Below are 20232 nucleotides of genomic sequence, written 5' to 3'. Positions count from 1 at the left end.
AAATTTATAAAAGAATAACAAATTATGTGGAAATCATTCTAGCATTTTAACAATTTTTAAATGTTTTATAAAAATAATGAGGAATAAAAAAAAAAATTGTTTTAAGTTGGTAAGTGATAGAAGGGGTAAGACAAACTTTTGAATTTAAAATTGGATAGAACCGAACATATTATATTACCAACAGTAGGAGTGTTTTTTAAGTCCAAACGAAATAGATGAGTTTAATATTAAAAAATAAACCCCTCTCTAAAATTATTAAAAACACCCTATCATTATTGAAAACTTTAGAATAAACGACATGTTCCCACCCTTTGTTTCAAAAATTTTAGATTCACATCCTTAAATTAACAATGTTAGGGTCTGACACAATATAAAATGTGTTATTACCAAACTTCCGTTTAACTTTTACTTTTGATTGTGGTGACTAAATATCAAAAACCTCCCTAGAAGATGGAAGCTTGTTCATTGCACCCCTACGAGATGGGCAAACCCTAGCCACCATAATTGGCACCATAGATAGGCCAAAGCCACGGTAGTAGCGACACAAAGGAGACTAGGAGCAGCACCCCTCGCCCTCACTTGACTGTCGCCCACTAGGGCAACCTGATTGTGCAATTTCCGCGACTTTTAGTCTCACCCACCGCCACTCCTAGGCCATTTCCAACCAATTCAAACATCACCAAGCTCCCCTGAGGCTGTCACCACCAGCAGAACCCCCATGCCACAATCACCAAAATCCCTCACACTCCCACCCCAATGCACCCACAAATCGCCAGCTGAAAGCCCCTCAATCTTGCGAGATCTCCAAGTTACAGCCAGATTCTGGCTGGTTTTGACATCAGAAATACCCTATTTCACAACCATTCGAACCCCTATCTTCTCCTCAACACAGACCTCCACTGGCCTCCCACACTCACTATTTGTCATCCACAAGCTGCCAAGTCGCATTTCTGTCATAGGGGTACAATCATCATATTTCAAACTTGAGATGTGGAGGGTGCTTGTGAGAGAAATGTGAGATTTGGAGGGTTATTTTGAAATTTTTATTTCTATTTCAAATTTAATGCAATATAAATGACCAATTTACCATTTAACCATTAAATTAAACCATTTTTTGTTAATTTAAGGGTAAAAATTTGGAATTTATAAAACCAGGGATGTGAACTAGCAGGTTCATCAAACCTTAGGTGGGAACATGTCGTTTACTCAAAACTTTATTGTAAAAAGAATAAAAACCACTACTAAAAATATTTAATTGATAACCACGAAGAAGAAAAAAAAAAAAAACCACTTTCGAAAATATAAACACAAGCTTTTCAATCCCAATTTTCTTGGTTTTAAATCATTAACATTTTTCATGTTTAGAGTAACATCGAGAGTCATAGGCTTAAAAAACTAATATATACAAGCTCAAATATTAAAATATAGTGATATTTTCATATAAGAGTAACACTACACTCATTAACACTTCTTATGAACTTTCTCTTACTAACGCCACGTGTCAACTCACAATTCGTCAGTTCACATAGGTCCCACTTGTCCAATAATAAGTCCCGTCTATCTAAGTCAATCACAAACTCTCACATGGGGTTAGTGAGAGATTAGTGAGAGGGATTGGTGAGGTTAATATTATTGTTCATATAAAGGGTTCATTAGTATAATTAGTTAGTGCTATTGTTCATATATAGGGGTTCATTAGTATAATTAGTAATTACTCTCAACCGCTATCGTCAATGTCTTTTGATCACTTTTAATGGTAGAAAAGGTAAATGACCTTAATGCCCTCACCAATGTTAAAAAAGGTTGCAAAAAGGAAAAGTAACCAACATAAGTAAAATATAAACACATTATTAACACAACACAAACAATGCTAACAGTGATTTGATACCATGTTACACAAACTTAAATTTTAAACGCTAATGGTGTGATCACCAATGGAATTGGTGTGACAAGAAATTTATTCTTTTAACGAACAATTCGAACAAAAGTTAAATTATTATTATTATTTTTTAAAGATTATTATTATTGCAATTTTAGATTTGTTTGAATTAAAATGAGATACACTATTTCTATTTGTGCAACCGGCCTTATCTATAATTCTAATTAGTTTAGAATTACACTAGTCACCAGGATGGGAAATTGATCGGGCCTTTGGTGTACAATTTTTTATTACTCTATTCCTTATTTTATCAAAAAATACATATTTATTTCTTTATTCTCAAAATATTATTCTATAGTATTCAAATATTTTTAAACCCCTTAGATTTGTTAATCAACTAAACACCCCCTAAATTTTTTTTTTTAGAAATTGATAAAAACACCCTAACAACCCACATTTGCCAGATTCCTGCCACCACTGTCGGAATCTGGTATAATGGCGCACTACCGGCTGGATCTAGCTGGTAATGCGCCGATCTAGGCTTTTTCGGCCAAATTCATGGTGGATCTGGCCGGAAAAGGTCATATCAACGCACGATCAGCTGGATCTGATCGGTCGTGCGTCGATACGACGACTCCGACCACCCTCCGGTGGTGCTAGTCGGCTGTCGGTATTTAATGGGTAGGTGGGGGTATTTTTGTTAACTTTCAATATTTTATTATAGGGTTGTTTAGTAAATAAACAAACTTATGGGGTGTTTTTATAAATTTTTAAATCCTACATCGTAATAACCAACCCAATTTTACTTTTTTTCAAAATATTATTCTAAAAAGTATCAGAATAATAAACTAAGTAGACCCAAACCTATTTTGTAGAGATTTTTTGGATTGTTTATTTTAAAAGGTAGTTAGGTAATGCAATATTGCCCTCGTGATTGCCTCATTACAACTCATATATTATATAACAATCTCTCTTTCTCATGTAAACAACTTCACCTACCAAACTAACCACCATTCTTCATCTTCATTATATATACTTCTTTATATTTCCTCTATCCAAGAACATCCTTTATATATAATTTGTTTTTCTTCTAATTTCAAACAAATTCATCACCAGAAATTATTTTGAGATATTAGAGTAAACTAAGTAATATCCATGTTGCACTGCTATCTAGTGAGAAATATTCTAACACCCTTGAGCTTTCTTGCTCAATCCAACCTTAACATAGTCGATGAAGTGGTGGATGAAGCTGTTAATGAACTAGAGGGGCTTCTTTAATCCATTGTTGTGACTCTGATTGGGAAGTTCATGGTGTTCATGTTTGGAAGATTATTAATATAAATAAAATTCATGTATCATATATATTAAAATATCAACGAAAGAGTGATTATAAAAAATAATTATATATTCATGTAAATTCTAACAGCTTGACAACATTAAGAAAAATTTTGTCATGTTACAAATTTAGATTTTTTTTTTTTTTTTTTTTTTGGGTTATTTAATAAAATCTCAAGGTATGTCTTTTTTAACTCTAAAAATGTTTTAGATTTGTTATATTATTTCATTTCAGGGTTGCCCATGAGAATGCCAAATCATAAAATCATTCAGAGAAAAGTCTTTACAAAGTGCCATTTTCGTAAGACCAAAATTCATTTTTCCACCCGAGTTTTATTGAAACCAAAAAAACCATCAAAATTCCACCCAACGTTAGTCTTCTTCTATTAAAAATTCTCTTTGACCAGATTTGACCATTGAAATAACCTATTTACTCTTATAAATCTTGATTAAATAAATTAATAAATTCCATTATAACCCCAAGTTAATAAAATTAACAAAATAGCCATATATATTTTAAATTTCATATTTTACACCAGCACCATCTTCTTCATTACTTTCATTGTCACCCCACAGTACACAAAATCAAAACTTTTCACCATTAATATCTCTAAACACATAAAAACCAAAACTTCACCTCATCTTTCGCTTTCCAAATTCATCACTAACCACAACAAAATCAATAAATATTGGCTCAAAACATAATTTTACAAACTTTCTTTTATAACCCCGATGTGTCAACTCGTAATTGGTTAGCTCATAATTCGATAGGCGAGATCTATTTGCGAGATAACCAATTGCTGTCATGTCAGGGTTATGAGAGAAAATTTGTGTGACTGGATTATAAGTGTAGTATTGCCCAATCAAAATCAAAATCCCTTAATTTTTGTTAATTAATAGAATTAACCTTAATTTTTGCGTTACCAAAATAATAAATAACAAAATCAATAAATATAATTTTATTTTAAAAAAAAATTAATTGTAGTTAATCATTAATCAATAAATTAGTAAAAAGAATATCTTCAAATGACCCTTTATATGAATTAAACTCTTAAATCCATAAAAATAAGAGTCTAACAGACTCTTTATCTTTAAAATATAAATTAAAAAGTAGAGAGTCAAATTTCACTCTCCACATCTAGAGAGTCAAATTTCACTTTTTATCGTAATTTTAATTAATAAACTATAACTTTCTATGAATTTTATTTATTATTTTTCTCTCCCATTAAGTCTCTTTCTTAAAAATAAGAAGTATCTTCATTAAATTTAAAAAGTCTATTAGATTTGAATAAAAATTATGTTTTTTATATTTAAAAATTAATGAAGATGCTATTTATTTATGAGAAAGATACTTTTAAAAATAAATAGCACCATTAGAGATGCTCTAACTCTTTAACTTATAAAATATTAACCAAAAATAAAATCAAAATCTTTAGTTAAATTTTCTTTTAGCGGAAAAATCTTAATTAATAAAAAATTACTCAAAGCAAACCACCCGCGCCACCTCCTTCGTCTCCACAGCCAATTCAAAACAAAAAAATATTAATCCAATAGTAATTAATCATCTCTTAATCACAAATAGTAACTATATTAATTTAATCCAATCCAATCCAATCCAATCCATTCAATTTTTATTTTTTATAGAGTAAACGATAAGTTCCCATCCAAGGTTAAGCGAAATGTCAAGTTTCCACTTCTGGTTTCATAAATTCTAGATTATTACCTTTCAATTAATAGAAAATTATTTATAAAATATCCCAAATGACTATGAATTAGAAAAACGAAATCACCGGTATACGTAGAACTTACTTGGTATGTCAATATACTTTAGAATTAATTTTTGGAAAATATAGCGAACTAGTACATAAAATTTTTGTTTCCTTGTTAGGATTTTGATATTTCATTGATAAGTATAAATGACTAAAAGGAAAACGGTTTTAATTCTTCAAATTTCTTATGTTTTTAACTTTCTATGGTATTAATAAGAGAATGCAAGTATGCTCCAAAAGCAATTGCAAGATGAATAAGATATTACAAAACCCTAATTCTCAGAGATTAAATGAGTATAAAATTGTATATACTCTAAAGAGATTATCTCGTTGAAACATTTTTATTCCGTAAAACGAGTTTTTGTTCTTTGAATTCAAATATGCAAAAACAATAACATTGAGGGACGTGGTCAAGATTCTGAGTTAATGAGTTCAAAACATCAAAGTTGATAAATTTACAATAAAATATATATTTAAATAATAAACATAAAAAAAAAATTGACTTTTAAAAGTTATACATATCAAATTATCAATTCTACAATTGTTCTCGATGATTTTTTTATATTCTAAAAACGTCACGTAATTGCTTCATTGACAATTCCATCAAATATCTCTCTTTCAATATATATAATAAGACAATCATTTAACAATTGGTCTCTCATTCGATTCTGTAGTCGATTTTTTACAATTTTCATCACAAAAAATGCTCTTTCAATACTTGTAATAATTCATTTTGTGTTAAAAAAATGTTAATTAATAATTCATTTTGTGGGATCAACATGAATTCATTTTTGAAAATTTTAAAAAGTTGAGCGGGTTCAATTAAACCTACAACACTCTATGTGGCTACGTGCCTGATAACATCAATATGAAAACAATGGGAAGTTGATCATTCCCATCCTAGGGTAACTCTAAACTAATTAGGATTTTTATTCAACAAACAGAAATATCCCATTTTAATTCAAACAAATCTAAAATTAAAATAATAATATAATTAATGTAAGATTTTATTAGTCAATTAATATGGCATTAATGATAGAATGGTATATATAAGTATATAACAACTATCAAATTATTTCAAATAAAAAAAAAATTAGATACATTGTCCTTAACTTAAAAATTAATACCATGTTAATTGAAACATTAATGTTGAATCAATCTAAGAATGACAACTAAATCCTGCCAAATATCTCTTAATTAAAATTAATTATGATTGAAAGATGTTTTTGGCCATAAGTTAAATATAATCTATGCACACTAAAACTTATCAAACTTATTAAAGAACACCTATATTTGCTCCATAGCATTCATTTTCCCCATAAATTTACACTTCCCATTAACTTTTCATCTTCCCTCCACCAATTCCCATTCCCAATGGCTTCATCTCAAATTCTCCATAACCGTTACAAAATCAGTAAAACCATTCCCTCCACCACCACCCCGGCCGCCCTTACCACCACCACCACCACCACGACCAAATCTAAACCCGTGGACAAAATGGTCATCACCAAAAGTACTTTCCGGTCGTTAGCATTTTCCACTATAGCCCCTCTTATTCTAACCATTACCATAATCTTTTTATTCGGCTCGGGCTCCAAGTACCGCGCCTTGGCCAAACCCTTTTGGTTCCCTCCTCTATGGCTAATCCACTTGGCCTCATTGGGTTCGTCTTTTTCCATGGGCCTGGCTGCATGGCTCGTGTGGGCTAACGGCGGGTTTCATGCGTATTCCAATGCATTGCCTCTTTACATTGCTCAAGTTTCGTTAAGCGTAATTTGGGACCCTCTCGTGCTCGTGATTGGAGCTGCTTGGCTGGGTTTGGTGTTTTGTGTTATACATTTTGGGACTCTTTTTGCATGTTACAAAACGTTTAAGAAAGTGAACCCGCTTGCAAAAGAGCTTGTTAAACCTTGTTTGGCATGGATGGGATTTCTTACCATTGTTAATTACAAGCTTGTTTATCTTTGAAGCTTTTGCGGTAGTGTTCAAATTGTTGTTAAAGATATGAAAGTATGTTTTTTCAGTGTTAGAAGGTTAATTTGTGTAAATATTTTCCAAATTCAAAAACTCAGTTTGATTAGAAAATTGATCAAATTTGATGCAAATATTACATAGGTTCTTCATATTCAATATTCATTATGATATTGAAAGCGTGTGAGTTGAACAAATATAATTTGATCATAAGAAGGTGTATCTATTTATCTCAATCTCGTAAGTTTTTAGGTTTTTTTTTTTCCTTGATTCAATTGAAACAAGATTTTTTTTGAATTTTCTCTTATAAAATAGTGAGTATTTTTAGACATGTATTGCATTGATGTTGTGATTTCTACGAATGAGAAGTACATAGATTCCACGATGAAACCTACATAAGAGATTGTATGAAATTTGTTGTTTTATGCGGGATCAACAAATGAATTTAAAGCACAAACAATAAAGAATTTTTAAAATGATTCGAATGTTATACACAAATCTTACGTCTACTGTTTTTATATTACGTTTTACATTTTTCTACGTGTAATTGCGATTTGCACAAAGTATGAATGTGAACTCCCAAAGAAGAAGGTCCTAATTTGTGTGAATGAAAAGTAAGTTGTGAGCTTATATAATAATAAACTTATAAATAAAGTTAATTTAAAATGAAACGACAAGTGACGTAAATGTCGGACAACACAATGTGTTATATTATTTATACCAGGTAATTTCCATTAAGATTGATTTTTCCTTTATGGACTTTTGAATTTAAAAAAAAAAGAAAAATTTCGTCCTTGTAATCTGTTTGTTTTTAAATTCTATAACAGGACCCGTGAAAAAAAGGAGAAACCAAACTCTAATTATATTGGTTAAAACTTAACTAAATTAAAAAACGTGAGTTCATTACCACGTCTTGTCAACTGTTCGAAGCTTAGACAAGCAATACATTGTTTTTTATTTTCTTACTAAATTATTTTTTTATGGCATTTCTAACTCAAAAAAAAAAAAAAAAAAAAAAAAATATATATATATATATATATATATTACTGTGGGCTTTAAGCCTTTGACCGGCTTAAAATTGGTTGACGTGTTAACATCGCAAACACCTTGGCGACAGGCGTGATTAAATAATTGAAACTGTTTTACTCAATACAACTCAGCATGAAGCCAAAGCTAGACATGTGCTGGTTCTCACTACATGCTGATGAGTGATGCCGCTTTCTGTGACAATAGACCCGTTTATTTTCATTATTTGACTCCACTCTATTTTTAAATTATTTTTTATTATATTATCTATATTTTTATTTACAAAATTTGAACGTGCTATATAATAGTAATAAATTGAGGTGTATGTACCATGTTATTTATTTAACATCTACTTGATACTAATAAATATTAAAAAATAAAAATCATTTATTATTTAAGAAAATTATTTATAGGAAATGATCTTAAAGTCTTAAACCATTTTGGGATTTCTATAACTTGACAAATATATTGCAAAATACAATCAATCAAGCAATTAACAAATTTCCTTAAATATGTTAGGTCAAATCTTATAATAGCGTTATATTTATTATATACAATATTATACTTAACTTATTATTAATTATTTATTTACCTTTTAAAACATAAAAACAATTACTGTACAGTAAATACCGGTTGGATCAACCATGTCCTTAATGATGCCAGCTCAACATATGACGCACATACACCTCTCTCACACATCACACAAATCCTTCAACGTGACTTACTTGAAACGGGGCCAAACAAATAATAAAATTTTGTCGGAAATATTAGTTAAATAATTACAAAATTATAAAAAATTGTCGGGACAAATTTTTTTCTTAATAACTCTTTCTGAATCTTCCTCTCTTCTTCTCTTCCCGCATCCCCACTCAACTCCACCGACTTTCCTTAATTTTCATCGCCCTTAATTTCTCCATTAATTACAATGCTAGCCTCTCCGTTAAGCTTTTCAATGACTTAAACCTTGCTTGGTGTTCAGATCCTGAAATTCTCTTTCACGTTTCTGAGCCTTCTGTCTGTTCTGCTCTGACCGATTCGACTCGGGCGAGTGAAGATGCTGGAAAGGTGCATGGGGACTCAGCGAGTCCGCCAGATCCAGAGAGCGATTCACCAAAGTAAAGTCACCTTCCTCTGCCTCTTCTTGACAGTCGTCGTTTTACGTGGTACAATCGGCGCCGGGAAATTTGGGACTCCCGAGCAAGATTTCAACGACATCCGCGAACACTTTTACGCTCACCGCAAGCGCGTGGAGCCTCACCGCGTCCTTGAAGAAGTTCAGACGACCACCTCCACCAATGGCGACACCTCAAACGAAGATTCGAACAAGAACACTAACAATTACGAACAGTTCGACGTGTCTAAGCTGTTTGTTGACGAAGGTGTTCAAGAAAAACCGGATCCGAACAAGCCCTACTCTCTAGGCCCTAAAATTTCGGATTGGGACCAGCAGAGAGCGGAGTGGTTAAAAAATAATCCGAATTTCCCGAACTTTCTCGGACCAAACAAACCTCGTGTCTTGCTCGTGACCGGTTCAGCTCCCAAACCGTGTGAGAACCCGGTCGGCGATCATTACTTACTGAAATCGATAAAGAACAAGATCGATTACTGTAGAGTACACGGGATCGAGATATTTTACAACATGGCGCTTCTTGATGCAGAGATGGCGGGTTTCTGGGCGAAGCTGCCATTGATTAGAAAAATGTTATTGTCTCATCCAGAGATTGAGTTCTTATGGTGGATGGATAGTGATGCCATGTTCACTGACATGGCTTTTGAAATTCCTTGGGAGAGATATAAAGATCATAATCTTGTAATGCATGGATGGAATGAGATGATTTATGATGAAAAGAATTGGATTGGTTTGAATACGGGTAGTTTCTTGTTGAGAAATGGTCAATGGGCATTGGATCTTCTTGATGCGTGGGCTCCAATGGGACCCAAGGGGAAGATTAGAGATGAAGCTGGAAAGATACTCACTAGAGAGCTTAAAGGGAGACCTGTTTTTGAAGCTGACGATCAGTCAGCTATGGTTTATTTGCTTGTTACGCAAAGAGATAAATGGGGTGAAAAGGTTTATTTAGAAAATCATTATTATTTGCACGGTTACTGGGGTATTTTGGTGGATCGTTATGAGGAGATGATTGAGAATTATCATCCGGGTCTTGGTGATCATAGATGGCCGCTTGTGACTCACTTTGTGGGGTGCAAACCTTGTGGCAAGTTTGGGGATTATCCAGTGGAGAGGTGCTTGAGACAAATGGATCGCGCTTTCAATTTCGGAGATAATCAGATTTTGAACATGTATGGTTTTACTCACAGATCGCTTGGAAGTAAGAAAGTGAAGAGAGTAAGGAATGAGACAAGTACTCCTCTTGAAGTGAAGGATGAGCTCGGATTGCTTCACCCGGCTTTTAAAGCTGTTAAGGTATCAGCATCCTTGTAGTTGATGTGGAGATCTCATTAGCTTTTGAACTTGATATAGTAATGAACCATGCACTTACTGCTGTACTTTTTGTTCTTTGTTAATTTAAATCATGATAATGATACATGCCAGTTTGCACGTCATTGTTGATTATTTATTTCTTCAAGTAGAGGATCTGAATGTTGTAATACCCTATTTTATTTTATTTTTTTAATTATATTGATTTTTGAATCAAACTGTAGCCTCCCTTGTATCTTCTTATTTGTCTTGTTTGATGTATAGCATTTGCGATTATTGGGACTGGTTTTTAATAGAAATTGTTATAGTTTCTCTTATGTAATTGATATCTTGATGTTATCACATATTATAGATCAAAATGCAGTGTTGTTTGATGGACTGTTGTATCTTTTGTATGCTCAAAGGAACTGGAGGACCTTTATTAACGGCTGGGGTTTTAGGTTTCAGTTTTCCACTTTCTTGTAATCTGCTTTATCCTTTTTGCCTGTAATAAGAGAATGATTATGAAGGGTTTTAATATGTTAAGACAGTTAGAGCAGTACCATTCCATCCTTTTCAAAATCCCAACTTTTTTTTTTTTTTGGGGTAACCGGGGTGTTCGGGTCAGTTTGCGTGCACCTTAACTATGTTTAGATTAAATTGTTGCTAATTAACAACCATTGAGAATAGGAATATGTCAGACAGCATGAGGTCATTCAAAGAATCAAATTCATTTGGAAGCAGCTGAAAGAATAGTAAGCATTTCATTTGTAAAAACCGAGTTGTTTCTTTTGAAGAGAGAATGTGATCGAACAGCCTTTGGCGTGGGAGGAGCAACCTGTGATCTAAAAGAGGTTTGAGAAATTTAACTTTATCTTCAAGATTGTCTCATTTGCAAACCTCTTTGGCTTATAAGGTGCAATGATCTTATGAATCAGGCATGGGAAAGGCAAGGCTTGCGACTTACTTTTTGACTCAGCAGCTTCTTTGATGTGATTGTAAATTAAAGAAGCAAGATCAATTTTCTTGCCTGTACCTATACCAAAGATCAAAAGAGCCTTTGCTATCCTAACTGAAGAATTGTGGAAGGAGGGTGACCAGTTAGACAATGCTAGTTTAAACAACACTTTATAGAAGGGTGTTAACACATTTGGTTGAAGAAAACCACATTCAGGCCATTTACTCACAGATCCTCCTGACATGGTAAATGCCACATAATTAAGATTTGATTCTTGTAAATCATCAATATCATCAACAACAGGCAACTCAAGCAGATTTCTAACAACATCAACATCGAAATTGACCCATTTTCCTCTAATAAAGACCTGGTTGCAATGAGGTCCAGGTTTATCTATTTCCTTGTTGAAATTAGCATAAAACTCGAGTAAGAGTTCCTGATGGAGGCACAAAACCTTCAACAGACTTTACCCATCCTCTTTTTGACAACAGAGACAATATCTCAGGGAAATCCTCAAATTTAACAAGAGCTTCACAAATTAATGGCCTCGAAACAACATGCTTCTTAAAGTGAGAAAAAGCTTTAGAGGAGACAAAGGATAGCTGTTTTTTACCAGCCAAAGAATTTTCACCTGCTTTTTATTTCTTCTTTAGTTCATGTGACTTTGAATTGGAAGCTTTGGGCTTGGGAGACTTGAAAGATGTGAGCTTCTTTTAATGGAGTCTCTTCAGACGACGAAGATGCCACATTTTGAGAGTCAGACAATGATTCTTCTTGGTCAGACGAAAAAGAAGAAGACTCGATTTCAGCTTCAGAAGAGTCCTGGTGAAGTCTGGATCTTTTTTTGGCAAGCATTGCTTGATGCTTTTCTTTTAGGGATGAGCTATCACGATTCATGATTAACACAACAATGTTGATCAAAATAGCAAAGAGAATGATATGAAATCAGAGAGAAAAGCTGAAGGCGGGAAACAAATAACTATGATTTAAAGAAGAATGAATGTATCCACATATAAGAAACAAACCCTAGAAAAAAGAGTCCATTGACAGCTTTAAATCACATAAATTAAATGTGCAAGCTCTTCTAATCTTCAGAAAGAAAATTTTTAGAGCACAAGCTTACAGATCAAGATTTCCAACCAAATTAATTCTCTAGATATAAGAAAGTGTTTTATTGCTACAACGTGGGCCAGAATTTTTAGTGTTCCAAAGAGTCCAAACCATGTCAAAGCTGGTACAAGAGCCCATGTGTCTTTCACCCTCACTTTCACTTTCATTTGACAGTCCATGCTATTTGATTTTTCTAGAATCCAAATTGTTATCAAGAACTGTCAGGCTGCATTTGTTTCGTAATTTTACCACTATCCTATTCCCTATCCCATCCAAAATATATATTTGTTTTCGTATTCCAAAAATATTATTATATTCTATTTAATTTTTGTTAAGCCCCTTAGGTTTATTAATTTAACTAAACACCCAAATTTTTTTTTTTTTAAGAAATTGACAAAAACACACAACCAACCCACATTTGCTAGATTTGTATAATGGCACACTACTAACTGTATCTGGTTGGCACCATTATACCAATCTAGCAAATATGGGTTGGTATCTGTTATTGACGACTGACTACGACCAAAGATCTAGCATTTTTGAGCCCATGGATCTGGCCGAAAAATGTTATATCGGCCAGATCCATAAGCTAAAAAATGCTAGATCTTTAGTCGTAGCCAGTCGTCAACAGCAGCCAAGATATGATCATCGTTAACGACCAAACGTAGCCAGATCTGACCCTTTTTCGGCCAGATCTATGCTGGATTTGGTCGAAAAAAGCCATATCGGTTCACAATCGGTTAGATCTAGTCGATCGTGCAGCGATACGATGACTCCGGCCACTTTCTGATGGTGGCGGCCAGTTACCGGTATTTAATGGGTGAATAGGGGTGTTTTTTTTAATTTTTAATATTTTATTACGTAAATGTTTAGTAAATTAACAAACCTATGATGGTATTTAAAAATTGACTCTGTAATAATCATCCAATTTTATTTTTTTCAAAATATTATTTTAAAAAGTATTAAAATAATAAACTAAACGCAATCTCGAACTTACTCTCATCATATTCTTGCGTTGCGGGCTAAGCTACAATTGACCTTAAAAGGATTCAGCTTTTTCGCCTTTTGTTTGAATGAATACCAAAGAGGAAGGAATGTAACACTAACAACATACATGCATATAAATATTCCCACAACTAGCTCTAAAATTTGATGCCACCACTTGCTATTTAAAGCAATCTCAAAAGGATTTTCCAATTCAATCAAGTAAAATCATTTTTCATCTAACAAATAAAGAAATTATCCTTTTTATAGCCTCTCTTCATCTCTTTTCATTGACTGTTCCACACTTCACTGGATTCTTACTCTTGACTTTTATGAACTGATTTTTAAATTAATTAAAAGTACATTTTTTTGTCCCTTTTTTAAATTTTATCTTATCGATAACATAGTAAAAAAACGTCGGCAATTATAAACACTTATTGACAAATATCTTGCAAGGGATCCAGGTTGATTCAACAAATGTACGGCTGAAATTGATTTAAAAACCAGAAGCATAAAACCTCTGTGTGAGTGGAATACACCACTCTGAACAGCACTACAGCAGAACACAGTACGCTATTCATTACGCTATAAAAGCACCAAAGCAAGTGTCATTATGCTCCTTCTTTGGCGGCTCTTATAAGTTATAAGGCAAATTTATTCATTTAACTCTCGAGCTATCTCCGCATAAAACCCTAACACGCACTCCAAATACACGCCAAAACACAAACCTATAAATACTCTGGGAAATTTTTTTTTGTTATATAAATGGAAACTATTTTTTTTTTTTTTAAATTGAGCGGTGGAGGTGACGGCGAAAATGGAACAAAAGTATAAGCAAGAACAGGAGTTTCCTCTGGCTTCAGTGGCGGAGCTCTCTTCGTCTCTGTCTTCTCCAGTGCCAGAATCATCGCCGGTTTTTGCGCGCTTCGGCGTCGGCACCTCTGGAACCGCGGAACTTCAATTCCACCGAGAATCGGAGTCCATTGATGGTTTTCGTGTCGATCTTAGGGCCGCTCAGGTGAGTGTTATGTGTTATGGTTCAGGAGTTAGTTTATTGATTGCGTTGTGTGTTTAAAGGTAATGAAGAAAAATAAAGAAGCTCTAGCTGGTTTGATTTTTCTTTTACAATTTTTCTGGCAACCAAACGCAGGCAGGGAAGTGCATTTTACAATTTATAACATCTCAAGTTTGTGAGATTTTTTTTTTTTAATTAATTCCTCGTGAAGAAATACGGAACTAGAGAATATCTAGCTTTCGTACATTTTAGTAGCATGTTTCAATCGTTTTTTTTTTTTTTTTTCAGTTTATATCAATGATTTGAAACAGTTCAGGCTTCCACTTAACAGAATTGGCTTAGAATAGGAGGCCTGTCATTTTTCAGTTTCAGGATTGAAAATGTTGATTTCTTTATGGATTCTTAAGTTTCTCATTGAGTGAAACAGAGAATAGATTTTCCCAACTCTAGTTTGAAAATTATAATAGCAAGCAATAATTTAAAGATTACAATAACGTGATTTGGTGTGCTCTTGTGTTATTCAGTTATTCAAGTTAGGACCTGTTCAATCAGTTTGCATATCTGAAGGTTCAAATGACAAAAAAGAGGTACGTTAAACTTTTTTTTTTAATTTTTTTTTCTTCTATAAGTAGCGTGGATGGTATTTTAATCTTAAAATTGTGTTGTTTTTAACCTAATGTATGGAGACGGGACAGCTTAATTTATCTTTGATGCCTTACGGTTACTAGGTCTTTTTTATCTCATTTTTCAGATTTTTAGTATTACTTAATTTGGGATTCGCTAGGTATATGGTTAAATTTTGTCTCCCTCTAAGATTTATGGTGGCAAATTTTGGTGGTGTCATTTTGCCAAATGGTCACTTTGATGATTTGATTAACGGTTGATTCTGACATATACAATATGGTTATATGATATTAAAGCGGTACCAGATGTTACATTTTATTAACAGTATAACTATTGAACCAGAAATCATATTCAAGGGGAATCACTATCCAATTTAGAGACGAGGAAGAGAGCAGCGCCTTCCATTGTGCATTTGACCAATGGAATAAGGAAGTTGTTCAAGGTGCTACTTTGGAAATTTCCTTATAACTTATGTTGAAAAGATCAATGCTATCTCATTTCAACTTAAATGTTCAACTAACCTTATCATGTTTCTTTATTTTATTTTTCTGTTTGTAACTTGTTCATCATTTTCATTTATTGTTAATTTGGCTAAAGTTCCATGTAGCATGCTACTGATCTGTGTTTTGTGTGTGGTTATAAATATATATACATATGCATCGTGTCATCTCTTAATTCAAAGATTTTACGCGTTAACATTTACCCTGTGCTATTAAAGAGACATTGCTTCTTTCTCACACTTTTAATTGTTTTAAGATTTGTGAGGATTCATTTGTAAAAAAGTATGCATAAATATGGGAAAATAGTGTTTAATATCTTTGGCGTAAACTGATTGAGCATCTATTTAATCTCTTATCAAAAAGTATCTGAAGGAATATGCTCTCTGTAAGGTAATTAGAAGTTGATCTGCCAGTCTTAAAGTAAAAATGTTGCTCCTAAGTTTTTCCTTAAAAAAGGAAAAGGGTGCTGGACGAGGTTGAGAATTTTAGGTTCAAATATTACCTTTACGAAAAGGATTGTGAATATGGTTTTGTACACGCATTTTACTACACTTCTGTTGGTTTTCTCCTTCTATAGTTTTACTTCTTCCTTTATTTTTGTGCTGTATTTTATACTGGTTGTTACATCTTTATTTTATTGTTTTCCTCTCCAGGAACAGATTTAGCAAATGGAGTTGTTTCAGATTCTAAGAAGAGCAAGTTTGATGATAAAGTAGAGCCATATTCTGCTAAGATGTACTTCCATTATTATGGACAACTACTACACCAGCAGAATATGTTACAGGATTATGTGAGGACAGGTTATATGACAGACCTGAAAAATAGTTCCACCTTGTCATACATATATAATTTGGATTTGTTATGAGAAGCATGATTAATTTTCTCATGTTGTATTGTAGCACCGATATATATTATAACAATACGAGTAGATTTTATGTTCTAGAAGTGTCAAGAGAATTATATTTTACAATGATAAGGTTACCTTGATATGCCAATGATGTATGAGTACTTCTTTTTCAGGAACCTATTATGCTGCAGTTATTGAAAATCGTGCAGATTTTACTGGTCGTGTAGTTGTTGATGTTGGTGCTGGTAGCGGTATCTTGTCATTATTTGCTGCGCAGGTATGCTTAGCTTTTGAGTGGTAAAGCTTAATTATGCCTTGCTATGATTTTTTTATTTTTTTTTTATTTTGGCTTCTTGTGTGTGGTTTCTCAATGCTCTCTAGATTGATCTTGTATTATGTTTCTTTCCCCAACTAGGCTGGTGCAAAACATGTTTATGCTGTTGAAGCATCTGAAATGGCTGAATATGCTCGCAAACTTATTGCTGAGAACCCATCATTGGGACAGAGAATAACTGTGAGATTTTCTCATACCACTAAACTTTTTGCCTGTTCTCTAGTTGGTATGTTATCTTCTTTTATTGAGGAAAGTATGTCTCCTATAATATAGGTAATCAAGGGTAAAGTTGAGGAAGTTGAACTGCCTGAGAAAGCAGATATTCTGATCTCGGAACCAATGGGTAAGTATATAAGTCATGATTCATTTTATTATCCTAGTGGATTGTAAAACTTCTTTATGCAATTATATTTGGCGGGGGTGGATTTTGTTCAGTCTGAAACTATTGAGCATTTTGAAAATGCTGGGAGTCAACATATAAAGTTGTGTTGCTTAATGAATATTGAACCAATTTTTTGAATTTTTTTTTTTTTTTTTTTTAAATTATCTCTACTTACTTTTGAGCATGGTTTGTAGGCACCTTATTAGTCAATGAAAGAATGTTGGAATCCTATGTGATTGCAAGAGATCGTTTTCTTGTCCCAAATGGGAAAATGTTTCCTACTGTTGGAAGGTAAATTTTCCCTTTTTTTGTTAATTCTTGAATGTCTTTGCACTTATTTTTTGATGAGTTGATCATAGTGGTAATGATCCTGCCACAAGTTGCTTTGTTCCCTACTAATGCTAAGAGACTTTTGTAGTCTGGTGATTCAGTTGCTCTTGTGATTGCAAATCTTTTTTGAGATGATTTTAGTGCAGCTTTTGTGTCAGATTCTACTGAGTTCTCTTTCGCTGATTGTTTACTTGTTATATACCGGATGTTTGTTGATGCTTACATCCTAGTGGCTCTCTCGGTTTTAAACATAGTTCCTCATATTCACATTTTCTCATGTTCATAGTATTGGGCATTAGCAATTGTTTAATCTCTGTTACTTTTTCTGATTTGGTGATTCAAAATTAAATTCTCTTGTAGGATTCATATGGCTCCCTTCAGTGATGAATATTTATTCGTTGAAATTGCAAATAAGGTATGCATATGTTTCAAATTATTCGTGTGTGTTGATGTTTTGAGTGTTAATATTTTCCATTTATCATAGTCATTCTTTTAAATTGATAACTTACTTTTTATCGTTTATCTTTCTTTAATCTTCTTTACAGGCTCTCTTTTGGCAGCAACAAAACTATTTTGGGGTTGATCTGACACCATTATATGGATGTGCATTCCAGGGTTACTTTTCTCAGGTCTTTTCTTTTCTTATTTCCAAAAAGACTGTTATGTGAATGTTTCTATGTCATATTTAATCTCTATTTAGATATATATATATATGTATATATATATATATTTATCTTGGGAAGTCAAAATAATCTTTTTATACCACCCACCCATATTGACCTTTACCCTGATTGAACAAGCGATGTTAAATAGGTTGAATGCATAACCAATATCCACATTGCAAGTTCCCTCCAATAATGCTTTCACAATTCTTCAAATTCGTTGAACGAAAGAGAAGTTTGAAAGCTGATAGTGGTTACTAATGACCTGGTTGTTGAGATATATAGGTTTGCATTGCATTAATTGGCTGTTGAGATGCTTTAATATTCCATTAATTGTTTTGATTACTTAAATTACCGTTGAATTATTTTATTAAATTAACTGATGGTGTCCATCTTGACATTTCATAAAGCCCGTGGTGGATGCTTTTGATCCGAGGTTACTGGTGGCTCCTGCCATATCTCACACGATAGATTTTACTAAAACAAAGGTATTGTTCAAACCTTTTAATTCAATCAGGGATTTGTGGATGCTTATGGCTATGCAGTTTCTGGTGGGATGGCCCTTCTGATTAGTTATTGTCGTGAAATTTATTTTCAACCAAACATCTCTCATTCTGTCTTCTTAGATGCTCCATATTCTTTGTTGGGCATACTGATTTATGATATTATCTAAATATCTTCCAAAAACTTTTCATGTGCCGTTGCTATCATCTTCAAATTTTTGTTTGATTTCAAATTTTATTCTTCAGAATATAGTTCACGGCTTTTGATGCTTGTTGGTCAAGTCATTACAGCTTTTTCTGTATTACTGTTTGCAGGAAGAGGACTTATATGAAATTGATATTCCATTGAGATTCATAGCCTCCGTAGGCACCAGAGTGCATGGTTTGGCTTGTTGGTTTGATGTACTATTTGATGGGAGGTAATACATTGAATTTCGGTCAGTCTATTTGCATCAAAGGGGTCGTGTCCTCATCTTGTGGGTTTTTGTTTTAACTGCTTTGCTCAACAGTACGGTGCAAAGGTGGCTTACTACTGCTCCGGGTGCTCCTACTACCCACTGGTACCAATTACGTTGTGTTCTCTCTCAGCCACTGTATGTCATGGCGGGACAAGAAATTACCGGCCAACTCCGCATGATTGCGCACAGTTCTCAGAGTTATACCATATATCTAACATTGTCAGGTTGCTACTTATCCTCTCTTGTGTTGATGTTGGTGATTTGTTTTCTTGGTTTTCTAACCAGTTATCGATCACAACTTAATTAGCTAAAATGTGGGGTCCTGGTGCCGAACAAGGAGGAATACTACAAACATCGTCATGCAAACTTGACCTCAAGGAACCCTATTACCGAATGTCTCAACCGCAAGCCTATGCCGTGGCACAAGATCAACAACCACATCCATTAATGCACGCACAGGTATCTACTTTCTGATTTAGATTTTTTATTCATCAGTTTTATTAAAAATGAATTAGTAATCTGAGGATCTGGAAATTTCTACTTGGGTATTACTCTTATGAAGAACTATATACTCCAAAATTTATTAACATTATTTCTCGTTCTCAATGTTCATGAAGATTTTGTAGTGATTTGGTTTACCCTTTTACCAGGATATACAAATTCAAGGCGAGGATTTAGAGGAGCCGGAGTTGCTGCAACAACAAATTCAAAATACAGGCGGTCAGCTCCAGTAAGTAAAATTCATTCATATATGTTGGAATTCTAGATTTGTGTGAGGAATTTTTTTAACAAGATCACATGTTTGTAACATAAAAACTGTTTTACCCTTGCGAGTTCGAGGGTTCCGCAGTTCTTGTCCTGCTCAATTTACACCCTCTTCATCATTTGTTCTGTTGACCCATTTTTACTTGCTCATCATTTATTCCATCCCTCTGTATATTAGACGGATGCGATTTGACATTCTTCTTGTTTGAGTGGGTGGCCATTTTGTACTATCACATTATGTTTTAACCAGTTTAAATAATCAAATCAAATCCAGTTGGTTGATGAGATCGTTTTTCTGTCCCAATGGGAAAATGTTTCCTACTGTTGGAAGGTAAATTTTCCCTTTTTTGTTAATTCTTGA

General features: G+C 33.4%; 2 protein-coding genes across 3 annotated transcripts; both read left to right on the top strand.

Annotated features, from left to right (window-relative positions):
* The first annotated feature begins 8779 nt into the window (after window positions 1–8779).
* On the top strand, window positions 8780–10746 carry LOC116131423 (xyloglucan 6-xylosyltransferase 2). Its single transcript, XM_031417071.1, has one exon. It carries the CDS (start codon window positions 9035–9037, stop codon window positions 10421–10423), a length of 1389 nt encoding a protein of 462 aa, XP_031272931.1. The 5' UTR covers window positions 8780–9034; the 3' UTR covers window positions 10424–10746.
* Window positions 10747–14085: 3339 nt separating this feature from the next.
* Window positions 14086–19997, top strand: LOC116131441 (probable histone-arginine methyltransferase 1.4). Of its 2 annotated transcripts, none has more exons than XM_031417096.1 (15): window positions 14086–14469; window positions 14991–15053; window positions 15433–15532; window positions 16250–16390; window positions 16611–16714; window positions 16853–16951; window positions 17045–17114; window positions 17348–17444; window positions 17844–17898; window positions 18029–18112; window positions 18556–18633; window positions 18964–19067; window positions 19158–19330; window positions 19414–19565; window positions 19757–19997. In XM_031417096.1, exons 1-15 carry the CDS (start codon window positions 14269–14271, stop codon window positions 19838–19840), a joined length of 1605 nt encoding a protein of 534 aa, XP_031272956.1. In that variant the 5' UTR covers window positions 14086–14268; the 3' UTR covers window positions 19841–19997. The 2 variants fall into 2 exon arrangements, with proteins under 2 accessions (XP_031272956.1, XP_031272955.1); XM_031417095.1 differs by having other exon boundaries at window positions 16244–16390.
* Window positions 19998–20232: the final 235 nt, after the last annotated feature.

This window comes from Pistacia vera, unplaced genomic scaffold (assembly GCF_008641045.1).
Source record: "Pistacia vera cultivar Batoury unplaced genomic scaffold, PisVer_v2 Contig233, whole genome shotgun sequence".
Taxonomy (NCBI): Eukaryota; Viridiplantae; Streptophyta; class Magnoliopsida; order Sapindales; family Anacardiaceae; genus Pistacia; species Pistacia vera.
Note: the sequence above shows the minus strand (reverse complement) of the source record. Positions and strands in the feature narration are given on the sequence as shown.